This window comes from Phascolarctos cinereus, unplaced genomic scaffold (assembly GCF_003287225.1).
Source record: "Phascolarctos cinereus isolate Bilbo 61053 unplaced genomic scaffold, phaCin_HiC Scaffold_726;HRSCAF=1367, whole genome shotgun sequence".
Taxonomy (NCBI): Eukaryota; Metazoa; Chordata; class Mammalia; order Diprotodontia; family Phascolarctidae; genus Phascolarctos; species Phascolarctos cinereus.
Window position 1 is genome coordinate 297727326 of NW_027556098.1, and position 23148 is coordinate 297750473.

Sequence of the window (23148 nt, forward strand, 5' to 3'; positions counted from 1 at the left end):
TTTGTTCACTGAGTCTTCCACAGTGTGGTGCTGTTGCACTTTGAGTTTACCTGCAGAGCCAACCCTTTTTAGAAAAAAACAAAACAAACAAAAAACCCCTTTTGGTTTTATTTTTATTTTATTATTGCATGTAGTTGTCTAATCTTTTATGTTATTGAGTAAATAAGATGCCCTCTATAATGTATGTGAAGATGCTATTATAATTTAAGCTGTATATAATTATTTGATTGCTTTCTGATGATTGTGATAAATTATGTTGTCAGTTTTTATTAGCAGTGTGCATATATTTTAAAAAATTTTCCTTGACTTCCCCGTTGTTTTTAGAACAAATTAAATGGTTTCTTGAAAGTTATGAAATAATAACTTGAAGATTCTAAAAAAGAAAAATGACACTATAATGACATTATGCCTAACAACATTCTTGACTTTTGTTTGATCCTCTTTATGCCTCTTGTACAAATCCTAGCTTTGTATTTCTAGCACATGAAATTCAGCATGCCTGAAACTGAGTTTGTCATTACTAGCTATTGAAATCAGAAGTAAGGTTCTCTTGTCTTTCTATTTGTGCTAATGATATCATTAATTCTTTCAGATATTCAGGCTAAAAACTTTAGCTTCATAGTATTTAGAAAGGGACTTTAGAAGGCTAACTAGTCCAATGCACTCACTTTATAAATGAGTCCTGGAGAAGCTGAATCCAAAGTCACCCAGGTAATGAATGGCAGACCCAGCTTCTCTGATTAAAATCTCCTAGTTAGTGTCAATGTAATTTTTTTCTTTTCCCTTTTTTTTTTGATTTTCAGTTTAAATAATTCAGGATTAAATTGCTTTAATAGCACATTCTATTTTTTTTCTGATTTTTGTTCGTTTTTTACTAACCCTGATATTAGTTATGTTAGAGGATCAGTTGATGGTCTGACTATATGTAGACAGACAATTAACGTGTAACTTGCACATTAATAACAAGTTAAAACTGAATATATTTCGTTCTATATATTGTTACTTACTCCTCTGCAAATCCAGAACCTAACAAGTCTTTTTTCCAAGAATATATTCATAATATATAGGTGTGAGGCTTCAGTGTAATCTACAAATCTTTAAGTCTCTCCTTTTCTCCCTTCTTCCCCCATTCTCTTTCCCTTCTTCCCTCCTGTATTTATTCTCTCCTTTCTCCTTCTCCCTGCCCCCTCCTTTTTTTCTCTTCCTTCTTTCCTTCCTTCTTTACTACAGGGTTAATTATAGGACATAGAATGTAGATAAAAAAGAAATGACATGGTACCTGTTCCTAGAGTTTAAAAGGTATAGTCAGTTTTTAAAAAGGAAATCTTTTTTGATATCTTTTTTTAAAAAATCAACTTAGTTTTCTCCAGTACCCTCTGCTTCGGTTTCCCAGACATCCATCCCAAAACACAATTTTTATAAAGACAAATGAAAAATAAAAGGAAAAAATCAGTATTAACTGATCAACACATCGAAAAAATCTGAAAAATAAATACAGGGTGCATCACTTGTGGACTTCTCAACTTTACAAAAGAGTGGGACGGGAGTATATTCTCATATCTTCTTTTGAACAGTGTTCTAGATAATTCTCTATTGACTTTTGAGTGTGTTTGTGTGTGTATGTGTGTGTATATTTCTTTCCATTTACATTGTTTTATTTATTGTGTATAACATTATTTCTGGCTGTGTTTACTTCACTCTGCATAACTCACGTAGCTTCTTTCCATGCTTCTTTTTATTTATCACATTCATTTCTTATGGTGCAATGACATTCCATTGTGTTCATGTACTGTAGTTTGCTTAGCTATTTTCCTGTCATTCAGCATCTACTTTGTTTCAAGTTCTTTGCTATCACAAAAAAATGCTCCTATAAATATTTTGGTGTGTAAGGGTACTTTCTAATTATCACTGGCTTCTCTAGGGTATAGGCCTCGTAATGGATTCTCTGTATCAAAGAGTATGGGCATTTTAGTGATTTATTTGCATAATTCAAAATTTCTTGTTCAAACTATTGTTCTGCTTTATCAGGGAATTCTTTCCTAGGTAATTTATGTTTTCTACTTTATTGAACATAGTGTTATTGAGTTTCATTGCTTCTGATTCTCCTTTGTCTGAGCTAGCCCATTGATCTACCTTTCTTGCACTCTCTTTAACCAGTAACAGATAGTTGTGATGACTGGTGCTTTATAATATAATTTTAGATTTGAAAATACTGTTCCCCAATTGTCCCTACATCTTTTCATCATTGCCCTTGACATTCTAGATTTTTTATTATTCTAATGGATTTTGTTGTTATTTTATCAGTTTCTCTTGTATAATTTGATTGATAGAGCATTGAAAGTATGAATTAACTTTGATAGCATTATCATTTTTATTATATTGGTGTGGCCCAGCAATGAATACTAAATATTTCCCCAGCTATTTAAGTTGCTCTGTATTTCCTAAAGGAGCACTTTGCAATTGAATTTATACAAGTCTTTTGTGTGCTTTACTAGATTGGTCCCCGGATAGTTTATGCATTATGTAATTATTTGGAATGGGATTTCCCTTTCTGTTATTGGCTCTTAGATTTTGTAACTATTATAATATGAACATTCAGTTGATTTTTGAAGGTTTATTTTTTAAAAGCCTGAAACTTTGCTGAAGCTATTAATTGGTTCAATTAGTATCTTTTCTGATTCCCTAGGATTTTCTTAGTACACCATTATAACATTAGCAGATAGTGATACTTTTATCTTTTCTATATCTGTCTTTATACCTTTCTCTTGTTGCTATTAAAAGCATTTCCAGTATTAGATCAACTGATATTTGGGAGATGAGATATCCTTGCTTTATTCCCATGGTTTTTTTTTTTAAGTATATGCTCTTGGCATATGATGCTTGCTTTTGGTTTTAGAAAAATACTATTATATGTATATATGTTGTATGTTTCTTAGCATAAATGAATTTTGTACTTTGTCAGCTTTTTAAAAATATGTTCATAAAGTGTGGTTTTATATTTGATTAGATATGATTAATCATACCATTTTCCACCAATGTTGAACCATTTTTGCATCTGTGATATAAATCCAACTTAGTCACGTATAGTTTTCTGTGTATGTGTGCATATGTGTTTAGATATCTGTATGCATGTGTGCATATATAATATGCATGTGCATATATATGTACATATATTATTCATAGGTGGATGTGTTGCAGATATACATGTATATAAGGCATATGTCTGTGTATGCATGTATATGTATGCATATACATATGTGCATATATATAAGCATGAATAGGTTATATATATTATATATATTAGATAGCTAAATATACATATATATGTATAAATATAAGCTAAATAGCAATCTTTAGAAATACAAAGTTATAAGAACCTAATAGTCACAAAGTTCCAATATTTTATATGTTATACATAATATAGATATTGAAAAATAATTTAATTATAGTGTTCTCTTATAGTCTTTTTTTCTGTTCTTATGGTGTTTTTATATAACTATAATCAGTGGATCTGTTACAATGTAGCATCCCTTTTCATAAGAATTACCATATTTCTTTGCATTTCTTATTTTAATACTGCAATATAATTTCATCACATTGATATACCAAGTGAAACAGGGGAAGGAGTTCTGTCTCTGGAATCAGAGGATCTGTGTGTTCCAATTGTGCCACTGGTGCATACTACCTGTGTGACTTTGAACAAGTTGCTTAATGATTTGACCTCAGATTCCTCATCTGTAGCATGATGGGATTGTACTATATGGCTTTTAGGTGCCTTCCAGCTTTAGAGCTATGATTATTTGATTTGTTGAGCTATATTGGAATATAAGAGTTTTTTCCCACTTTAATTATAATATAGCTACAGAATTTTATATCTATTGGTCATATAGTCATCAACAGAACTAAAAGGGATTTATCATGGAACGAGCATTGGCTTTGGGATTAGAGGACTTGAGTTCAATAATCATTTAACCTCTTTGGACCTCAGTAAAATGAAATGATTTTATTAGATTTCAGGTCTTCTTAAAGGGCTAAATCTATGGAGTTATGATCTAGTATTTAATGCCTTCATTTTATAAATTAGGAAGCAGGTATTTGACCTCCTTTCCTTTTTCATTTTATTTGTGATTGTATTTTCAAATTTTCATTTTTTAGAATTTCCCAAGGACTTTTGAGCCACAGTCATAGTATGAGATCAATAAGAGACCTGAGATGATAATCTTACTCCAACTTTTTTTTTTTTTGGCTAGGCAGTGGGGTTAAGTGACTTTCCCAGAGTCACACAGCTAGTAAGTGTTATGTTTCTGAAGCCGGATTTGAACTCCGGTCCTCCTGAATCCAGGGCCAGTGCTCTATCCACTGTGCCACCTAGCTGTCCGTCCAACTCCTTAATTTTAGAGATTGGGGGAATATGATCTGGGGAAGTTTTATAACTTACCCAAGATTGTATAGCTAGTTAATAACTGAGCTAGGACTAGAATCTAGTTTTCTTGAATCCTACCCATGCTTTTTTTCCCTTTTAAATTTTACCATTATAGAACTCCAGGGGCTAGTTTTGTTTTATGATTCATGCCTGAAAAGTACATTCTTTTGAACTATATTGGACTCACATATGTTCCATTGTAATCTTCAGTTATAATCAGTAAAATTGTGAATATCTTCTTCCATATTCTTTATCATCCTATCACTCATATGCCTTCTGTCACTATCTCCTCCACTCCTGTCTCACAGGATGAAGTGACTTTATTCTTTACCAAAGCTTACCCCTCTCATTGTTCAAGTGATTCCATTCCATCCTATCTCCTCTTAACAGATTGCCTCCTCTGTTATCCCCATTCTTTCATCTCACCCTATTGGCTCATTTTCTGCTGCTTACAAACTTGACCATGCTTAACCCATTCTGAAAAAAAAAAGAACCCTCACTTGATCCTTCCTTCCCTTCTAACTATTGTCCTTTATCTCTTCTGCCCTTAGTAGCTAAACTCCTTGAAGAGGCTGTTTATAATAGGTATGTCCTTTTTTTCTCCTCTCATTCTCTTCTTTATCCCTGAATGGGATGTCCCAGTGAAGACTTCTCAGTGTAATTAAGGTAGTGAGTTCAGAACTTAGGATAGGGTTAAGAATAGATTACTGTAAGATCTTCTCTTTTTAATGCCAAATATTAGCAGTTAAAATTTATTTAGTTGTTAAGCCCTGGCCTGCCTTCTGATCTATCCAGATGCGCCTTTTTTCCCAAGCCCCAGAAAACCCTTAAATGTTCAAGTCCCTTTATCTCCCTTTGACAGGGTCTTATTCAGATGTCTTTCTGCTCCCAGCATTATCTGTTCAATCCCTGAGACCTTCCAAAACAATTGTAAATTATCTTCCTAACTGCACATTTTTAGTCGAGTAACAGACAGCTGTGAGGGAGGGGGAATTGAACCTTCAGGGTTATATAAACTAATTTCTACCTCTGTGGATCGTCTCCTGTCATCAGAGGTTACTGATGGAGGGACACCCAAATCTCGAGATTTGAAATAATAATAATAATAATAATTATAGCTATAGTAAATTAACTTTCTGTTTCTCCTTGGACACCTCTGTGTTTTGTTTTATTTTTAATTTGAGTGGCATCCCACACATCCCTTAAAATTTTTTTTTTACCTTACCATTCCACCAGAACTGCTTTCTCCAGTGTTACTAATGATCTGTTAGCTGCCAGATCTAATAATCTTTTCTCAATCCTCTTTCTCTTTGACCTCTCTGTAGCCTTTTACGCTGTTGATATCTCTCTCCTCCTTGATATTCTCTTCTCTGGTATTTTGGGACACTGCTCATTGCTGGTTTGCTTCCTACCTATCTGACCATTTCTTCTCCTTCTCCTTTATTTGCTCTTCTTCCAGAAGTGTCCCTCAGGGTTCTAGCCTGAGGCCTCTTCTCTTCTAGCTCTGTATTGCTTCACTTGGTGATCTTATCAACTCTTAGATTTAATTGCCATCTGTATGCTGATGATTTTCAAATGTACCTTCCCTGCCCCGGACTCTCTACTTACCTCTAAACTCACATTTCTAACTGCTTTTCAGACATCGTGAATTGAATTTCCAGTACACATCTTAAACGCAACATATCCAAAATGGAGCAAATTATCTTTACCTGTAAACTCCTTCTCTCCCCATCTGCACTTCCCAACCTTTTCTGTTACTATAGAAGGAAATACCATCTTCCCAGTCCCTGAGGCTTATGAACTAAACTTTATCTTGGGTTCCGCCCTATCTCTCACTCCATCATATGCAATCTTTTGGCAAGGTTTGTTGATTTCACTTTTGCAGCACCTCTTTTTTTAAAAAGAAAAGTATACAGTCACTTGACACTAGCTGTGTGACCCTGAGCAAGTCACTTAACCCTGAATACCTCGCCACAAAGCCAAAAAAAAAGGCAAACAGTTTTATATAGGTTATATATGTGTAGTCTTGCAAAACATATTTCCATATTAGTCATGTCGTGAAAGAAAATGCAGACCAAAACAGCAACAACAACAAGAAAAATAAAGTAAAAAAAAAGTATTGGCTTCAATCTGCATTCTGATTCCATCAGTTTTTTCTCCAGAGGTGGATAGACTTTATCATCATGAGTTCTTCAGAATTGTCTTAGATTGTTGTATTGCTGAGAATAGCTAAGCCTTTCACAGTTGATAACTCATCATACAATATTGCTGCTCCTATGTCTTGTGGCTTGTGTATTGCTCCCTTTCACCTTTAATTCCCCTTCCCTTCACTCCCCTTCCCTCCCCTTCCCCTTCCTCTTCCCCTTCCCCTCGTACAATAAACAACGAATTGATTTACTACTGAAGGAACTGAATGAAACACATCCATATTGACATTCTCTCTATAAGTAAAACCAGAGTATATCATCCAGTCAATAAGCATTTAAATGCCTACCATGTATCAGGCACTGTGCTGTGTGCTGGGACACAAGAACAAAAAGAAAATAGTCTCTGCCTTTTAGAAGCTTACTTTCTTACAGTTATGAAAATTTAATCTAAATTGAAGAGTGACATATAAATTCTTCTTAGAAAGGCAAATAAGAGTACATGGAGTTGGTTTCATTGGGCTTCCAAGAACAAGCTATGGGGCTCTTGAACCTTAGCACTCCATTTTGCAGTTTCCACCACTCTCCTCTAGTATGGACAGTAGGTCTGGTGAACAAGAGACATTTAGGGACTCACCTTAGTGATCTCATCCCACTGTAAACATTTGGAGAATCGCATAATACTATAACAGCTTAGAGGAATTTATGTTTTAAGCTTTTTGGGAAGGAAATATATAGTGGAGATGTTTACAGATTATTTGGGGGTGACTTAGTATATTTGTAATGTGACTAATGCATTTTTTATTGCTCTAGAGAAGAATCTGCATAAGGAAATGTACTTAGAACAATAAAATCACTTTGAAAAGTCCTGTGTTTCCTTTGTTGCTTGGGGAAACTCTTAATGTCAGCTATAACAAAGACAAAGTTTTCTTTTTTAACAGTTCACATCTATAATTTTTTTCTTGAACTGTGTAGTAAAAATAAAAGTACAGAAATTCCTGTACCTGATACTTAATCCTTACAAATCATGTTTTATTAGAACTTATTTTAAGAGGCAGTATAACTACAGTGCAGTACTAAAAAGAAAGCATTGTGGGCTATGATGTGCCATTAAGGATGCTACCAAAATCTAAAAAAAATTTTTAAAATACCTTGTTATCAAAAATAGAATGGATAACTCCAAATAGTTGACTTTTTTCCATGACAGAAAACATTTATTGCCAAGACCTACAAAAAAATTGGTATACCTTTACTGACTATAATTGCCTTGAAGGTATTTTTATTTGTGTGTGTGTGTGTGTGTGTGTGTCAGAGAGAGAGAGAAAGACACACACACACATACATCATATAGAGGAAGTATTTTGCAGAAGTCAAATCTGTTCTAAGAATGGTCTTAGACTCTTTCCCTGGTTGTTTGGCAGGATGGCTAATCTCACCCCATTGCAGTTATGAGTGATCTAAAAGCCCTTTTCTGGGACCCTCTATTCCTCTGTGTTAAAAAGTTACCAGAAAAACCCAATAGACTTTGGTTTCAAAGAGTCTCAAAACCTGAACTCTGCCATTCTCTTTTCTTGGTTTTCTCATTTTCCCCTGAGTTTTAAATTTGAAAGCCCTCAGAGGTTTTCTAGTCTGAATAGCCTGAAAAAGACCCTACCTCCCACAACCATCACTGACAAGCACCTATCCATCTTTGCTTGAATACTCTGGCTGGTAAGAAGCCCATGAGGGAGGCCTCCCATTCTACTTTGGTACCACTCTAATAGTTAGGACATCAGCTTCTACATGTTATTTCAGGTTCTACATTTTGGGCACAAAGAAAACAGTAATATCTTTTCCACAAGGCACTCTACCAAAAACTTGAAGATGTCTCTTATTTCCCCACCAAGTTTTATTTTCTCACCACCCCCACTTCCTTCAACCAATGTTTGTATGGTATGACATATTTTCTTGGTTTCCCTTTGATGAGCATGCTTTAGTTTTTGTATAGTGCACATTATGTTCAGTATACAATATAGCGTGGATTATCAGCACCTTTATTTTGGAAGCAATATCTCAATGCAGCCTAAAATCACATTGGCTTTTTTGGCTGTCATGGTACATTGTTGACTTATGGTGGGTTTTGAAGTTTATTGAAACCCTCTGATTTTTTTTAAACTTAATTATTAACTTGAATTATTTTAACTTGAATTTGTCTAACCATGCTTTTTCCCGTTTTTTTTAATCCATGTGCTTTAAATTTGTCATTATTAAGTTTCATCAGCTAGATTCATCCCACTGTCCTAGCCTATTGAGATTAAAAAAAAATAGGATCCTTGATTTATAGTTAGAACAGATATTAAAAGTGACCTAATCAAACCCCTACATTTTACAGTTGAGGAAATCAATCTTCATGAAGATTAAATGTTCAATGTTATAAAGGAATAAAGGGATAGAGCCAGGATATAAGCATAGGCTCTTTTATCCTAACTTTCTCAACCCCTCTGATCTTTGTATCATCTTCAGATTTGATAAACATGCCATCTATTCCTGCATCCGTGTAATAGATAAAACTGAGTAGGACCAAACAGAGATCTTTATGGTACTCTGCTTTAAGCTTCTCACTGTCATAGGTACTTTAATCATTCATAGAGTTCTTGTCATTAAGTTGGTTTTAAATATACACCCTATACACTAGAAATTTCTCTTCATTTTGATCATAAGGATAGCATGAAAGACTTTGTCACATCCTTTGCTAATATCCAATTGTATTACATCTATACTTTTCTGGTCTACCTGTCTAGTAATGGTATCTTAAAAGGACATGAAATTCTTCTGACACTATTAAACCAATGTTGACTCTTAGTGATTCCTATCTCCCATTCTCAATGCTAACAAAACATCCTTTTAACATAGAAATTCTTAACTTTTTTTTTTATCATGGACCCTGTTGATAGTCTGTTGAAGTCTATTACGCCTCAGAATAATGTTTTTAAATGCATAAAATAAAATACAGAGGATTCCAAAGGAAAGCAATTTTATTGCTATAAAGTTATCAAAATATATGTAAAAAAAAAGTTCACGAAACACAGCTTAAGAATACCTGTTTTAATGGTATGTTCTAGAATTTTCACAGAATTTAAAGTCAAAATCAATTATTTGCAGTTGGTAATATTGGCAATATTGTAGTCCCTCTCACATTTTTCATGATTTTTCAAATTTCACCAATAGCAGCTCAACTATTACATCCAGAAGGTATATCCATACCCTGGGGTGTGTCATAGTTCGTCCAGATGCCTTATGAAAGTCAGAGATGTTCACTTCCTCATTGAAATCCTTATTAACTTTTTTTTTGGCCTTCAATTTTATGTCTAAAATTAGTTCTTGATAAAGAATACAGAAACAAAATAAGAATTGGGTAGTTCAGCCATCTCTTAGTAATTATTTATGCTTATCTCCTTGCCCGTGACCGAGTGGCCCCTCTAATTTTTCTTTGACTGTTTCCCCTCTCCCACATAGCTATAAAAACCCTTTTGGTTGTCTTTAGCAGTTATTAAACCGGTAAACATTTATAAATTGCCTATTTTTTGATAGACATATTGCTAAGCATGGGAGGTAAAAAGAAAGGTAAAACAAAAAAAAATACCCCGTACCTTTGAGGAGCTCACAAACCAATGAGGGAAGACAACATGTAAACAACTATGTAGAAATCTATATACAGGAGAAATTGGAAATAATCTGGGGAGAGGCACTAAAATTAAGGGGGATTGTGAAAAGCTTTTTGTATAAGGTGGAAGTTTAGTTGGGTCTTGAAGGAATCCACGAAGGCCAGGAGGAAAGGATGAGAAAGGAGAGCATTCTAGGCATAGGATACAGTGCACAAAAATTCCTGGAGTCCGGAAATGAAGTTTCTCCTTCTAGGAATAGTAGGGAGGCCAATATCACTGGATCAAAGGGGATGGGGGTAAGGTATAAGAAAGCTCTAAAGGTGTGTGGGAGAGGAGGCAGGTTATGAATGATTTTGAACACCAACCAAATAATTTTATATTTGATTCAAAAGGTAATAGGGAGCCAATGGAGTTGACTGATGAGGGAGGTGTCATGGTTAAAACCTGTGAAAGATCACTTTGGCAGTTGAGTAAAGGTTGGACTGGAGGAGGGAGAGATTTGTGGCAGGCAGACCAACCAGAAAGCCAGTAAGTATTGTAGATGTGAGGTGACAAGAGTTTGTACATGGATGGTAGCAGTGTCAAAGGAAAGAAGGAAGCATATACAAGCAATGTTATAAAAATAAAATTGGCCAGCCTTAGTAACAGACAGGATATGGGGAGAGTGAGAGAGAGTGAGAAATCAAGCATGGTAGGTTGTAAGGCTGGGTGATTTAGGGGATGATAATGCCCTGGACAGTAAGAGGGAAGTCTAGAAAGGGAGAAAGTTTTGGGGAAAGATAATGAATTCTGTTTTGAACATTAGTTCAAGATGTCTGTAGGACATTTAGTTTGAAATGTCTAATAGTTGACAATGTGAAACCAGAGGTTAGCAGAGATGTTAGGGCTAGACAAGTAAATTTGAGAATGCTGATGGGCATAGAGATGATAACTGAATACGTGTAAGCTGGTGATATCACCATGTGACATAATGTAGAGGGAGAAGAGAAGAGGGATTGGGACAGGGTCCTGTGAGATACCTAATGAGATGCTAATAAATATGAACTGGTTGAAGATTCAGCAATGGAAACTTCGGAGTGGTCTGATAGGCTGGAGGAAAACTAGCTGAGTGGGTCAGGAAGGAGGAGCCATGGGAGATTTACAGAAGGATGAAAGGTTTGGTTGACTCACTGTGATGAGTGCAATAATGACTTAATTAGGGAGGTGTAGAAGAATTGCCCTGCAGCAATGAGGGCCCATTTGAGTTTATGTGACATAGTCTGGCAGTTGCATGATTTTTTTCCACTATCATTCAGCAGCATGTGTAGGAACAAAGACATTATATGGTTTGAATGATCCAAGGCTGAGGCCCAGCCAGCAAGATGGGCAATATGACAAGGGGGTAAGAAACTCAAGAGAAGAGGGCAGTATAGAGTTGAACTGGTTTCCTGAGTGATCCAGATGATGAAGGGAGGAGAGAGAGAATCGAGAGGCTGAAGGATTGGAGATCTTGATATGAATAAAGAACTGGATTTGGAGTTGTAAGGCAGAGGGAGAGGTGGCATGACTAAAAGATTGTGATAAGATAAAGGGATTTCAGTGTTCACAAACATGGAAGTGGAATATTTGTTGGTGATGGCAAGATTGGAGGTATGACTGTCATTGTCATTTTGTGTTTGGCAGTTGAGTAGAGGTTGGAGTGGAGGAGGGAGAGATTTGTGGCAGGCAGACAGATTTTTCAATGTCCTTGGTAGGATTTTGGCTTCAAGAAGCACTTTATGATTCGTGACACTACTCTTATGGTGTTATTCCTTAGAATGCTAAAGTATTGAATTCATCCTGTTATCTGCCCTTCAATCTGCCTGTCTTCTCTTTAACCATATTTATTCAGGTATTCATAATTCACATTGGTCTCTTTAGACACTCCACATTTTCTTCTTCCTTGGAATCTTTTGTTTTTTAGTAATTCAAGACAAGTTTCCACCCCTCTTAAGTCTAATTTCCTCTGTATAACTTTAGACTTTATTAATCTAACCATATTTTCTCTGAATTCTTGGACACTCACTTTCCTCCAAAATATATGTTCTTACCGTGCAACTCTTTTTCGCCACTCTTCTTAAAATATGTCTTTTGAATAATGTATACTCTTGTGTTACCATGTTTTAGTTCTAAATTATATCATGCCAAATCTGAGTCCATTTAATTCCTTGAATTAAGTTTTTTGATCATTTAGTTTAATACTTATACTTTGTGCATTTATGTATAGACATAAGTGAAACTTTTAATACAATCCTTCTTTCTACATATTGTCTCTTACAGAATTATTGGACTTATCCACTAATATCCTTTTTCCTGTGTCTTGTTTGCTGCTCTGTATTTTCCACTATCATCTCTTTACTGCCCAAATCTGCCTTTATTTTCTGAACCTTTTTCCTTCATTTGTTAACAGTGCTTAAAACATCCATCTGTTCCTCTGAAGGAACTTTAATTTCTTGCCCAGGAGTTTGAAATATTTGTAATAAGAGTCACTGGAAGGGCATACTTGTATTGATATTTGACAAGTCTTTGTTGGCTCCCCATTATGTCCAGAAACAGGCCATGGGAAGATAGCATTGTTTCTCATGGCTCATGCCTTTATAACATGTAGCCACTCTTCTGTTGTCCAGCCTCCAAAGCTCTTATCTTCTTCCTCTGAATAATATTGGAGGCACTGTAGCTGCTGGAATTTGTCTCATTTTTGGTTCTGGCACTCCATAGTGGGATGTCATTCTAGCAGAGTTGTAAGCTCACACTAACTACTTTTGTGAGGGAAATGTTTTCTTAGTCTTTGGTATATTTTATTGTTTTAAAGTGTTTTATTTATATGTTAAGTTCCTTTTTGCATTCTTCTTCCACTGCTTCATTTGAGTATTTGAGTAATGGAAGAAAAAGCCAAAAAGTAACCTTGTTGGAATAAAACGTTTAGGCTAATTACATCATAAAATTATAGGGAACAACAGTAAAGGAGACAATGGTAACATTTCTAGACGTCACATTGGAAAATGTTTCCCAAGTGTTAAAATAGCTAATTGTAATACCATGTTTTCTCAATTGACAGGCCGAAGCTCAATTCCAGAATTCTTTCGAATTATGAATAGACAGTTTACAGAGAGAGAATGGAAGACAATCAAAGCCTTTGAAGATGGATGGAACCAGTTAGATACATTTTATAGGCACTGGGTATGCTTTTATTCTGATTTTGATAATCAAAATTTATATAGTAGAGACCCCATATTCCAAATAAAATTGGAAACAAAAGTATTTCAGATCATCAGAAGTTCAACTATTATTTGATTTAAATGGGTTATCAGTTGTGGTTTTGAAATTATTATTTTATACAGTATTTTATGGTACTGGAATTTGGTACCACAACATTTGACCGGTATTTTGTTGAAGAATAGAGATTTTGCATTATGAAAGATATAAAACATGGTGTACTGCATGTCACCATTTCTAAATTACTTTCTTTTACTTGAGTCATGAATGAAACCCAGGATGTGTTTAGCTCTGTGCTGTTTCTATGGGAGCAGGAAAACACTTTGTAGCAATAGTATGTTTAGGGGAAAGCAATATAGAATCCTAGAACCAAACATGTACACATGGCCTACAGATTGTATATTGTTTGAAACACCATTTTATCTGCCAAATGCCTTAACTGTAACATCAAATATTTTGACATTTTAGGCATTAAAAGAAAGCTTCTTAAAAGCCATTGGGGTTGGAATAGGATTTAAACTACAGCGAATCGAGTTTAATATATCCCCACTGTATCTGGAAGTAGGCAAAGTATATAGAGAAACAAATATGCTACTTGATGGAGAAGAGGAAGAAGAATGGGCATTTGAGGTAAAGAAATCAGTTTTTTTTCCTTAAGAATTTTCACATTCTTAGTATGTTCTAACTAATTTGAGTTGCCGTATGTATACATGCATGTTGAATATTATATTTCATTTTCTAAAAATAAGTACGTTGCAACTTCTAGTAGTTTGAAATAAGTATTTCCACTACTGTACCTATCAGTCTGTTCTTAACCACTGTCAGTCTGGCTTTTCCCTGCTTCCTCATTCTACTTAAATTGCTCTTTTTACAGGTCACCAACAACGTCCTAATCATACTCTCTTGACCTCAAACCTTCAGTGATTCCCAAGACAAATTGTACTATTTTCTTTTCTCTGAACACATGTTGTACTTGTGCCTAGGACATGGAAGGTGCTTAATAAATGCTTTTTTGACTGTCTGGCTGACGTTTATGCCTGAGATAGTTTATAATATTCCATCTGCCTAGAATGCCCTTATCTGCGCCACCCCCAACCCCACAATCTCTGCTCATCAGAATTCTAATCGTCCTTCAAGATCCAAATCAAATGCCACCTTTTACATGAAGGTGTTCCTTATGACCACAATGGTTTATTATTCATCTCCCCCTTAACCATGGTAGCATTTTTGAACATTTTGTATGGCAGATGATTATCTTATAAGGTAATTTTTTTTTTTTGGCAATTGGGGTTAAGTGATTTGCCCAGAGTCACGCAACTCATAAGTGTCAAGTGTTTGGTCTGAGGCCAAATTTGAACTCAGGTCCTCCTGACTTCAAGGCCGGTGCTCTATCCACTGTGCCACCTAGCTGCCCATTAAAGGCAATTTTCAATCTCTGTTCTGGTTTTATCTTTCTCCTTACTAAATTGTAATTATCAATGAGTGTAGAAACCAGAACTTTTGTCAGCTTTGTATACTGGTCCTCCAAAGTTTGGTTCCTTTCATATATCAGGTGTTAATGAAATGTTTGTTTGATTAAATAATTGTTCATATAGTAATGTTATGATCAAAATCAAGGTAAACTGAGGCCCAAAGTTCCAGGCATGATCAATTTATTGACAAAGTGCAAATTTGCTAATAAACAGGGTCTCAGACCCCTCCGAAAAGCTAAGACCCCAAATGAGAGGGACAGCTCTCTTTTATGGACAAAAGGAGGAGCATCCAGAATAAAAGACGGCATCATAGATGGGGTAAACGATGTGATTGGGTTACAGAGTCTGTAGCATCAGAGGTGTGAGGAATAATATGATTAGCTAGAAATTAGGAATGGGGGGCCAGCCACGACCCCTCTTTCCCTTCTGTTGTCACAAGTGTTCATTGTTTGAGTCTACCTGCAAGGACAGTTTAGTCTAAGTGGACCAGACTGCCTTGGATGATAGACCAGAGTCCTTCGCGTGCTCCTGCATTCTTCCAGGATAACAGATTTCCTTGAGGCGAGAATAGAACAGAACTGAACTCAGAGACAGTGAGTGATTTATAGGAAAGCTGACTTTCCAGACTTAACTCTGAGAAAAATAAAACATGACTTAGGCAGTTACAAAAATGTCGACAGTGATACAGAATAAAATCAATAACAAAACAGAATCAATTAGATTTTCCTAGTTTTCAGGAGCTAGAGACTCTTGTCAAAGATGCATTTAAAAATGGGTAATATCATACAAAAAACTAGTGTAGTAAAGGCCTTTTATAATGAACAATTTGATGTCAAACTAATTACATTTTTAGCCAATATAAATAATAATTATCAGGAGAAAATGTGTTCATTTGAGGTTTACTTATTTTTCAGAGGAATATGTATTCAGGTTCTGATTGTTAGTAATTCCATTTAGAACATTTTAAATTTGTCTCACATCATAGAAGAATTAGAATTTTGTTTTCAGAAAAAACCTAACAAAATAGTTTTGCATATGTTCAACATGCATTAAAATCTCATCTCTATATCTAAAAACATAGTAAAACTTGAAGAAATAAGATATATATATATATATATATATATATATATATATATATATATACATACAATGACACCAATTTTTGAATGTTTTTATGCCACAGTTTCATGAAAAGAAATGTTTGCTTTCCATGGTCCGTCTTATAATGTTTTTTTCATGGCCTGAGGTTAGGGAAGTCATTTGAAGGAAGAATCTTTTTAAAGCTCACACCTGTCCTCTTGTGATTCTCCGCATACTTATTTTGATTTTGTTAGGGATCTGAGATCTATGTAGTATAGTCTCTTCCTAGGTGGCGCAGTGGATAGAGCGCCGGCCTTAAAGTCAGGAGGACCTGAGTTCAAATTTGGCCTCAGACCAAACACTTGACACTTATGAGTTGCGTGACTCTGGGCAAATCACTTAACCCCAATTGCCAAAAAAAAAAATTACCTTATAAGATAATCATCTGCCATACAAAATGTTCAAAAATGCTACCATGGTCAAGGGGAGATGAATAATAAACCATTGTGGTCATAAGGAACACCTTCATGGAAAAAGGTGGCATTTGATTTGGATCTTGAAGGACGATTAGAATTCTGATGAGCAGAGATTGTGGGGTTGGGGGTGGCGCAGATAAGGGCATTCTAGGCAGATGGAAAATTATAAACTATCTCAGGCATAAACGTCAGCCAGACAGTCAAAAAAGCATTTATTAAGCACCTTCCATGTCCTAGTTGCAGATTGCAGCTCATATTAGAAGTTCTCATCTGATGTGTTTCCTATCCCTGTCCTTTTATAAATCCTCCAGAGAGTATGTATACACTATACTGAAGGGTTTGCTCTAAGTGTATGTATATATAAGAAATCAGCCATTACCCCTTTCTCTCATCATATGTCCTTTACTTCTTCTTGATAGCCACTCACTTTGATGATTGTATAACACTTCCTGCATTCAATTAATTCTTAGATATTTTCTTCAACCTATATAATTGTACCACCTGTATTTTCATTGCTGTTTGGATAATTTACAACTTTAATTCTTCTAATATCCTGGAGTTTCATAATTTGTAACCATATTACATTACTGGGAGAATATTAATGATAAAATAGGAGTTTGGGGGTCTATAACTTTTCAAATGTGACTTACTCTACTCAATTCTTCCTATTAAATTCTGAGTGCAAGACAGTGTCTATCTGCAGAGCCTGTTGAAGATGAGCGTACTAAATCAGTTGCCCTTTTAACTGCGTATTATAATCTGCACGATATGCATTTTGCAATTGCTTTCCTTTTCCTGTATGGATTACTAGGCTGATTTATTGAGTATCTGTTCATCTGATATAGGAAAATGAGATATAGTTTTCCAGAGGTTGGTCAGTACAGTTAACACAGCATCCTCTGTAAACAACAGTATGTATCACCATCTTTAGGCTAGCCTTCCACTGGACATTGCATAGGATATCATCCATAACAGTGTTGAGCACCTTTAGCAAATATATATTTCTTTGTTTTATGGCTTGTTAATTATAGAGAATTATTCAACAAAATTTTCTCCTTATGTTAGCATCTCAGTATATACATCCTCAGAGGAGAATGGGTTAGGCTTTGTTTTGTTTTACCTAGTCAAGTAAAATTTAATTCAACACATTTATTAATCACCTATTATGTACAAAGCATTATGTCATGGAAGAAAGAAAAGAAAGGAAGAGGATAAAAGAATTTCAAGCAGTTTCTATTCAAGATAATCACCAGACAACAGCTAAATTTGGCTACTGTTTATATTAAGCTATTTGTAGAAATTTGCTAATTGAAGGTCAAATCCGCTTGAAAAAGTAATTCTAAATAACTAGAGAAAAAGAAAGGAAGCACACTGTGTAAAAGAGATTTGCTTAGAAGTTCCCTGTGATAGAGTCTCTGGTATAATGAAAAGGCTTAGCAATTTGCTGACTGTGTGGTAAGTTATCCATGAGAATAATCAGTAAGAGTTACAGAATTGACAATCCATTTCAGCCAAGAGGTCAAGATGAATAATCCAGTGTCTTGCAGGTTTTTTGCTCTTTTTGTGTTTTTGCCGATGGCAAGAAACAGCTACTATATCCACAAAATGCATATTGGTCCCCATACTGTGAGGTGATATTTGTAAAGTATATTGCAAACCTGAAAGTGCTATGTGTATGAATGCATTATAACTGTTGATAGTATTATACTAAATGAGATGGTGGAAAATGGGGGGGGCATCTTTATCCTGTAGATCAGCAAAAATGGAATATTCTTGAAGTCATGGAAGAAATGCTTTGAAAACAAAGGAAAAAGAACCCAGAAAGGTATAAGTGACTTAAAATTTGTGGTGTCATGTTGAATTGTAGGAATTTAACTTGTGAAGATGCCTCATTTTTCCAGGGCTAACTGGTACAAGAGGAACAGGGGAGAAAGAGATATAGGGGATCAGGGTAGGTATTAACAGTCGGTAAACATTTATTTATACCTAGTGTGTGCCAGACTCTGTTCTAGGCAATAGGAATTAAAATAGAAAAAATAAAATGATTATTCAAAAGGAATTTACATTGAGTTTGGTCGTTAAATTGGGCATGGTACTTACTCCATCAGTGCATTGTAGATTGAATGTTGAATTACTCTGTATCAGATGATTGTGTATTACAGTGCAGGTTCCCTGTATCTAGAGTTACTACTAGGGGGATGAAGGGAGAAAGGGCAGGTGTGGGAAGATGGGATGACAAGAGCTTGTAGTAGAAACTTATACATCCGTGTGTGTGTGTGTGTGTGTGTGTGTACACATACATACACACAATTTTGTATTTGTACTTTAAACAGAAAAGTGTTTTAGCTCTGGAATTTTCTCACAGGACATTTTTTATAATGTTTATAGCATATGGAACGCTGTTACAGGCCATTGCTAGGATCTGAAATAGCTTTATTTGTGAAAACATTAATTCTTAGTCTTCTTTCTTCTGCATATCTTAAATATGCATCTTATGTTTCTTGATTTTCCAGAATTTTTCCATAATTTACCTATTGAATTCACTGCTGTAGAAACATTACTTTATAAGGAAAAATACCATATAAACCTTAAAGCACAGTATAAATATGAGTTATGAAAAGATGAATATTTTACCTTAAGGAACTTTATGCATTTGTCATAAGCTGTTGCTTGCAATTTCATTTCTAATGAAAACACCTTAAGATTTACCTTTGGATGGGGAGATCTTAAAAAGGATGCTTAAAGTGAATGGCAGCTACATCATCTCTGGGGAAAGGGAGGAAGTATAAAAATGGAGTGTTTACTCTCTTGAAGTTGTTTTTAAAGTTATATACCCATATATACTGCAGTTTGTTTTGTTCAATAAAGATTGTTAGTCCTAACAATTAGTCACTGTTTCATCTTTTTAGTAATACTGAATAATACTAGATAGCTATATTATTGTATCTGAAATATATTTTAAAAGATTATTTGGTTTCAAAACTCAATCATCATCTGTCTTCAGTAAAATAATCTTGCTGCCTGCAAGACTAGTTGAGGTGTTTGAATAAAATAAATGAGTTCAAACTGGCAAAGTAAATGGGATTATTTTGGTTCAATTTCAGTTTCCATTTTGATATCCACTACTTTTTGTGGACATAAAAATCACATGATTGGAGGAAGAGACCTTTGAAAATAAAGGCCTTAATGTTTTTCAGATGGCTTTATGCTAACCTTTTATACAATAACAGTGGGAGTCTACATTAGCAGTTAACATTGGAAAATTGCAACTTCTAACAATGCAGTACATGACCTCCTTAGGTTAATAACAGTCATTGAATAATATCCTCTCTGCTTTTGTTCTTTAAAATTTCATCCATGCCTCTGAGAAGGGCTGAGTAGACAAGATAAAACTGACTTTGGACATCAGAATATAATTGTATCTTAACCCTCAGTGGAGATAAGAAAAATAGATAAACTTGAGCAAGGCATTTTCAGTTACACATATAGTGAGGAGAAGCTGGATGATTATTTTAAACAATTGCCTTGTATAAAATAAGTAATAGACATGAAAGAATTATTGGTTTGAGTAATTCTACACATGCATTTCTAGCTAAAACACATGTCTCTATCATTATAGATTTTTAAAAAAAACTTTTAAAGATAAAAAAATTTGCTTAGCTTGCTACAAGTTTTCTAAAACCAAAAACTTTTTTCAGAAATATCTCATGCTCATTCTCAGTTCAAAAGGTACTCTATCAGTTAATAGACAATTATTACACATTAGCTCAAAAATTCTTTTCATATAAAAAACTCTTGGACAGTTTCCTCAATAATAAGTCATAATCATATGACGCATTTTAAAGCATTTGCCTTTTTTTGTTTGTGTAGGCCTACTAAAATATTCTTTATGTGTTCCAGACATATAAAAAAGAAGTAACTCAACTTTGTGCATATTTCTCAGTTTGAACAATTATTGCTTTCCATTTATATAAATTATTTTTGTTTCTAGTATATTCTGGTATCATCCTGACCTTTTAAATAGTAAAACTAAACAGTTAATTTGTGGTCTTTTATGACCTTTTACATTTTTTGTTATATGTATATAATATTTTCTATTTTGTTTTTTAAAAAAATACTGCCATGTAATTTTCCTTATTAAACCTATTTCCCTTTGTTTCTTATTTCATGGTATTTTTATGTAATAAAAGTGAAAGAAATATTGAATGAAAAGAAGAAAGAAAATGAAGTATAGGAAGTCTTTGTTCTTTTTAAAATAATATTTTCATATTTGAAATGAAAGTCTTAATAGAAGAGTGCGTTAACAAGAGGTTTTCTAAATTGAAAGTTCTGTTTCATTTTTAACAGTCTCTTTTAGTTATTCATAGTCTTTTTCCTTACAGTCTCAACAGCTGCTGCTTTTAATTTAAGCCTTTTGTTTTTCAGTATGATGTGTAGGAATTAAAAAATTATGAGCATGTCATGATTTTGAATTTTCATTTTGTCTACATGTTGTAGTATGCTTAACCAAACATAGTCAAATGAGTTACTGTGATTAATAATAATAGTGTATACTATTAAAACAACCATGGACAATTTTAAACCTGAAATAAGTTGTATTTATTTACCTTTTCTAGGAAAGCAGATTGGATGAGTACCATCATATTGCAGTTGCTCTTAAGAAACCAGACGGATTCAGTCCACAGAATCCTCAAGTAAGACATTAAATCCTTTTTATACAACTTTAAACATCAGTTAGTATTGATTTTTGTTCCCTTCTGATGGCAACAAATATGTATATGGCAAACACATATTTATAAACAAATGGTTTATCAGGTTGAGTCTAACTTTTTTACAATTATAAAATTATGGTACTTTTTCATTAAGTTTCATTCTTAATGCTTCTGACCAACTTTAATCAAGTATTTTAAATAGAATATTTACCAAGCAATTCATGTTTGAATACACATAGTTTATTGCTTTAAAAAATTGCTAATTAATCTATTAGAGCATCATATCCTGTGACCACCATTACAGTACCTATAGCAGTGAATTCTTATCTGGTGAACTGGCTGTTTTGATTATAGTAGTCATTTAATTGAAACTGAGTGGATAGTAGGCAATCTAATATTCAATAGAAATAATGAAATATTCATTTGGAGGATAGGAAGGTAAGTCCTAAAATTATTACAAATAATACTAAAGGCAGTGGAGACTTAGTTCCATAATTGCATTATATGGCTAGTCCTGAGTTCCCTAGCTACTCTGTTCCCTTCCTTTAGTTTTTTTAGTACTCTTCAATCCAATTTAGTTAAACAAACATGTCCTTAGCACTTTTGGCACTCATGTGCTATATGTACAATGATGAAAAATGATACAATCTGTACCTTCAAGGAGCTTATAATCTTATTAACAAGGGTGTGGGGGCAGGGAGCAGGATAAGGTGGACAAAGTCCAATAACAAAGTAGCATCATCATCACATGAAAAATTTTCTACCAGAGATGCCCTAATCTGAGCATCCTGTTTCTCTCAGTTTTTAAACTTTGACTTTGTATTCACTGTACAATAAAGTAAGCCTATCTGGAGTCCCATTAGTTAGGTCTGTGTCTCAGAAATTTCTAAGATATGTGTTCTGATTTCAGGGAATTGTATAAATAATTTTCTAAAGAAGCATTTCCTCTATGTGATTAAATGAATTTTGTTGCCTTATCTTCATGTTTTATATTTGTTATTACTCTTGATATGCAATAATTCTTGAAGTTCTCTTATATTCTCAATAGATGAAGTTGAATTTAGAATCCCCCAGCCTCTGATTTTGTCTTATTCTTTCTAAATTATAAAATAAATCTTAAAATAGCATAGATTTAAGTAATGTCACATAAAGATCTTCCTATTTTTAGGTTCTTTCTCAAGACCATCCTGAGCCAACTATGTCACAGTTCACTTTTTTGACATTTGAAGATTTGGTAGCATCTGCTATCCCTTTGACCCCAGAAGATCCTTTTTACTGGGACAACTTTTGCTCCAGACAAGAGGAGCCACTTCGAAATAGTACAAGTTTGTGATAATGCTCAAGAAAAATAAGTGAAAAATGAAGATTTTAAACAATCCCAGGCTTACCAGAAAATAGGTAATTAAAGGACTCAAACGGTATTTCAACAAAGTTGGACCAATTCTGGGAGGTAAAAAGGAGCCACAAATGTAATATGTGACCTAGAAACAGACCAGGATGGGACAGTAGTGTAAGTTCACCATTTGTATTGCTGCAACTAAATAACTTTGTGTAAATTGTTTAAAATAAGGTACTTTGGTCAATAAGCAAGCAAGTATTCGTTAAACACCTATTATGTGCCAGACAAACAGAGTGCTCTCTGCTGAGGATACAAAGAAGAAAATGCAACAGTTCTGTTTTATACTGGAACAAATAAAAAATTTTAGTATTTTTGTAAATAATGTCATTACTTGTTATTAAGCATCCTCTTATGGGTTACCATGCAAAGCATATTGAATAGTAAAAATAATTTTCATAGTAAGACAGATGTTGACAGTCTTTACGTATATTCCAAGGGGAGACATTAAAAATCAAAACTATCTTGGCATATCTGCTCTTTTGGTCATGGTATTTTCCTATCTGTAGTACCTACCTTATTAGATTGTGATGAGGTTTAAATGAAATAATGTATGTAATGTGTTTT

General features: G+C 34.3%; 1 protein-coding gene across 1 annotated transcript in view; it reads left to right on the top strand.

Moving 5' to 3' along the window:
* AASDHPPT (aminoadipate-semialdehyde dehydrogenase-phosphopantetheinyl transferase) overlaps positions 1 to 22906 on the top strand; it is a 37065-nt gene extending 14159 nt beyond the window's left edge. The window contains exons 3-6 of the mRNA XM_020996093.2: positions 13288 to 13409; positions 13914 to 14075; positions 21090 to 21167; positions 22354 to 22906. Coding sequence (XP_020851752.1) covers positions 13288 to 13409; positions 13914 to 14075; positions 21090 to 21167; positions 22354 to 22518 — 527 coding nt within the window. The 3' untranslated portion in view covers positions 22519 to 22906. The remainder of the gene's footprint in view (positions 1 to 13287; positions 13410 to 13913; positions 14076 to 21089; positions 21168 to 22353) is intronic.
* Positions 22907 to 23148: the final 242 nt, after the last annotated feature.